Source organism: Cololabis saira, chromosome 8 (genome assembly GCF_033807715.1).
Source record: "Cololabis saira isolate AMF1-May2022 chromosome 8, fColSai1.1, whole genome shotgun sequence".
NCBI classification, from domain to species: domain Eukaryota; kingdom Metazoa; phylum Chordata; class Actinopteri; order Beloniformes; family Belonidae; genus Cololabis; species Cololabis saira.
In genome coordinates, this window is record NC_084594.1 from 451,013 (window position 1) to 455,760 (window position 4,748).

The window sequence follows — 4,748 nt, forward strand, 5'->3', positions numbered from 1 at the left end:
TTTAAAAGGAGGCTCAAGACACACCTTTTTAGTTTGGCTTTTTCTGATCTCATTTACCTAGTCTTTTCATCTAGTTATTGTGTTTATTTATTTAGCTCTTTTATTATCTTTAAACCTTTAATCCATTTTTAATGACTTTTATTCTATTTTATGTTATTTGTTATTCATCTTAAGTTTTGTATAGATTTCTCTAAAATTTTACACTTTTATGCATTTTTTACTTTCTTTTAATCCTTTAGTTTTTAGCTCCAGTGCTTCCTCAGGGGGGTCGTCCACACTGGGAGGTGTGCCTGCTCCGCCCATGGGGGTGTCGTGTCATGGGGATCCCTCAGGCCTGGGTGGCTGGGGGGGGCTCCACCTTCTGTGTGGGGTCTGCCCTGGTCTGTCCGGGTTGGGGGGGTCTCTGTGGCGATGCTCCTTGTGGTCGTGGTCGGTGGAGCTTCTCAGTGTGGACGGCCACCCATAGGTAGTGTTTTCCCTCACCTGGATCGTTAGTGCTAAGCCATGTCACCAGTCCACTTACTGTGTGTGTGTGTGTGTGTGTGTGTGTGTGTGTGTGTGTGTGTGTGTGTGTGTGTGTGTGTGTGTGTGTGTGTGTGTGTGTGTGTGTGTGTGTGTGTGTGTGTGCACATGTGTATGAGTGTGAGTGAGTGTGTGTGTACGCGTGGGGGGTGGGGGTAGGGGTCGTATGGGATGTTTTAAATTGTGTTTTCTGATTGTTATTTTATTCTGTGTGTAAAGCACCATGTGTTGCATTCATACTGTATGATTTGGTGCTATATAAATAAATAAAGTTTAAGTTTTAAGTTTAAGTTTAAGGAAACAAGGAAACAGGTTTTTCAAGTTCTCGTCTGGTCCGACCTCTCTTGTAACACGACTTTGTTTCGTGATCGCTGCCCCCATGAGGTCAGACGTGGTATTTCTACATAGAGTAGCTGTGATTGTTTATCAGACATCAGTCATCAATATTTACAGGATTGTCTGAGACAACGGTCCCGTCACCAGTCACATGATCAATCATCATTATCAATCATCATGAGTTACTGTTAGATCATCATGCAGAAACATCTTTCAAACATCTGGATTCACGTTCACAAATCAGCCAACATTTTAATCTGGAACTGAAACGCTGAGACTCGCTGGAGCTGAACGAGTCCCAGTCAGAGTCCACAAGTCCACAAGTCCACAAGTCAGACAAAAACGTCAAATGCAAACGAGGCGGACGATGATACGACCTTCCAGGGGATGTTGACTCGTCTTCGGGGTTCAGGGTCTGGCCCCACCTCCTAATCTTCCAAACCTGGTGTCGTCACGGAAACCTGGGCTGCCATGATCCTCAGTGGGAATGAGCTCCGGGTGTACATGTAAGGAAACATCGCGCCCGTGAACGTGTGAGTGAAGGTGTGCACGACTGTCTTTGTGTCAATATCCTGGAACCACAGCTTCCCCTGGTTGAAGTCCAGACGAACCCAGATCCCCCAGGGCTTCCCCACCTGCAGGTGTTTCTCCGAGCCCGATCCAGCCAACGCCTTGTATCTACCGTCCTTGAGTGAAATCCTCCACCGCCGCGGCTCCGCTGTGTCGCCACCATCGTCTTCCAGCATTCCCAGCTCCCAGTCGGCGTTGTTTTCAACATACATGCCCCACTTGTGAATCCCTGACTTCACCACCTCGGAGCCCCGGACGGTGCCGGGAAACCTGGTCCTCTTCGGGTTGCTCGGCAGATCTCGCGACCCCCCGAATGTGACGCTCAGCAGGTCGTCAGACACGACGAGCTCTGGGTCGGCGGTGTTTGGATCCAGGATCACAGAACTGTAGCGCGCCATGTCCTTCATCTTCTTCCAGATGTTGAAGGTCAGGTTTCCCAGATGTTTGGCCACATCTATCAAAGCCCCTGGAACCGGCTCCGGGTCCTGCAGAACTGGGCCCTGCTTGACTCTCTGGGTCGCCACCTTGTGGTTGAGCAGCAGCGAGACGTCTCCGGCTCTCAGCTCCGTCTCCGTCGCTCTGATCGTGTCTGAAAGAGCGTCCATGTCCCGGGTCAGAGCCTCCACCTTCTCCTTCATCGCCCGACTCTTCTGCTCCGTCTCCTCCCTCAGCGTCTTCACCCTCATCTTCTCTTCCCGATCCAGGAACTGGTGAAGCATCTGAAACTGCTGCCGGATCTTGTTCTCGGTGTCCCGGGCCTGGACTTGGAGGTATTCTGCCGTGGAGATGCAGTCCCCCGTCACCTGCTGGAAGATTGTCAGCTTCTCCCGGAGGGGTGTCAGGTCTCTCTGCAGCCCTTCCCGGACATCCTGGGCCGCCTCGTCGATGGGTCTGAACCGGTGGTTGCTGTGAGTCCTGGAGTCCCGGCAGACCAAGCAGACCAGCTCCTGGTGGTCCAGACAGAAGATCTTGAGCTTCTCACCGTGCAGGCTGCACATGTGCTTGGACCCTGCTGCCGCCCGCCGCCCCCCGTCCTTCAGAAAGGCCTCGCACAGGTTCTTCAGCGCCAGGTTGCGAGGAGGCTCGGTCCTCGATGAATTCCTCTGGCAGCACGGACACGGTCGTGTTTCCTTCTCCGCCCACAACGACTGGATGCAGGTCCGGCAGAAGCTGTGGCTGCACGACAGGACGACCGGGTCTTTGAAAATGTCCTGGCAAACGGGACACGAGAGGTCTTCCTCCAAGCTGGAGGCCATGTTCTCTCCGGGCGACACTGACGGTTCAGACTGTCAGTTACTTTGACTTCTGAGGATTTCTGGTGTCTGAGGGCATCGTCGTCAGTCAGGAATCTGGACCGACTGGTTTCCTGGCGGAGTTAGAGTGGGTGGAGCTTCATTAAAACTCCAGTGTGTGTGTGACTCACTTTACCAGACTAATCCAGCATGAACCAGTTTTTTCACATCACTGATTATTTTATAAACAGGTGAAGAGAAGAGCTGAGCTGTCAACTGATCACCAGCTGGTGGTGAGTTGGATGCGCTGGCGGAGGAGGAGGTTGGACAGACCGGGCAGACCCAAACGGATTGTGAGGGTCTGTTGGGAACGTCTGGCCGAGCCCTCTGTCAGGGACATCTTCAACTCTCACCTTTGAGAGAGCTCTCAGATCCCGGGGGAGGCGGGGGACATCGAGTCCGAGTGGACCATGTTCTCTGCCTCCATTGTCGACGCGGCGGCTCAAAGTTGTGGACCTCAACCAGTTGCGCCCCTTTACCCCCCACTGCCCACAACCCCAATACCATCCCCCATTTCTCCAGCATCTCAGGAGATGCTGCAAGTGGATATCAAAACGATGAGGAGAGTGCTGGAAAGACTCACCATCAATTCCCCGCCTACACTGAGCCCCTCCCGACTCTGGAGCCGCAGCAGCAGGGCACTGGACACGCTGCTTCTGCGTCCTGTTGTGCTGCCAACCCACCACAGGTTGCTGAATAAAGAGGACTGGCACAAAGTTTACAGAGTGTGGGAAGAAGGAAGGGGAGAAAGCCGTGGCCAGGGGCGGGAGAGAGGCCGAGGACGCAGAAAGGGGGGCCGGGATGGAGGAGTTGCCGACAGTTGTTTTCGGTGCGGAAAATTCGGACACTGGGCTCGGAATTGTCGGTTTGTGCTGAAAGAGAACTGACTAGGGGTGGTGGAGAGAGCCGGTGGGGGTGTCCGGTGGAGACGCGGGGCCGGCTGAGGGCATGCTGCAGAGCACATGAGAGCACCCAAATACACAAATACACATACACACAAGAACCTTGTTTTTCATTTATTGTAATTAATCTGATCATCGACCAGTATTTTGGACAACTGTGCTCTAGTTTCATGGGAGCTAATAATTTTTACTTTTTGTTGCCTAAAAATGCATTTTTTTTCTTCCACAAAGGAAACATTAATCAAGCAGACAATCCTAAGTACCCCCTGACCGCCTCAAAGATTTACAGGGCAACTTGCAGGTCTGGATTGTATAGGTGTGTACACACAATGTCCAAAGGGAAGGAAATCAGCACACTCGTCTGTATAAGATTATAAAGTAATTTATCGAAAAACTTGGAATTGAGTATTGTGTCAGGAGGGATTATTCATGACGTGTAGGTACACACCCCGCTGCTGTTGTAGCTGCTTGCCCGTAATCAGTATCCTCTCAGACATGATTATTAATGAATAAAGAACTTCCAGTAACGTGAACACAATTGTAAAATTAAATAAGTGTCAGTAATTTTACTCATGCCGAACTGTTAGTGAGTTAAAGGCTTCATTATAATACTTTCCTTTTTTTTGCCATTTATTTATTTATTTATTTAAAAGGGACAACGCACATTGATTGACATGAGTTCATCATGTAAATGTGCCAGATTTAGCCATACAGGCTAATTTACATCTGCAGTCCCTTGCAGGTTGATGGCATATGTATGGCATTTTTTTTTTTTTTTTTTTTTTTTTTTTTCCAACTCTGTTTATTGAACGACTGCCCTTCCTATGTGCAGCTCTACAATCTCCTCTGGTGGCAGCTCTGGTAGATGAGTTTTGAATTTGTTTAATAAACTCATTGAGTGGAGGGGGGGGCCAGACCATGAAGAATTAAAATGTCTTAAAAAGTAAAATGTCTGCAAACTTAACCATATTTCCCCAGTTTAAAAAAACATATTTAGTTAAAATATTACAATGATGATATAAATTAGACTTTTTGTCCAATGTTTTCAAAGCCTTATAGAGTTTTTCCACTGACTGTAACACGGTCCTACCTGTCTGAGACCAGCTGGTAAGACAGTAGTTCATGT

At 49.4% G+C, this 4,748-nt stretch overlaps 1 protein-coding gene across 1 annotated transcript; it reads right to left on the reverse strand.

The window, feature by feature from the left end:
• Window positions 1-1,188: 1,188 nt before the first annotated feature.
• On the reverse strand, window positions 1,189-2,684 carry LOC133449195 (E3 ubiquitin-protein ligase TRIM35-like). Its single transcript, XM_061728325.1, has one exon. The coding sequence runs from the start codon at window positions 2,682-2,684 to the stop codon at window positions 1,287-1,289; it is 1,398 nt and encodes a 465-aa protein (XP_061584309.1). The 3' UTR covers window positions 1,189-1,286.
• Between the last annotated feature and the right edge of the window lie 2,064 nt (window positions 2,685-4,748).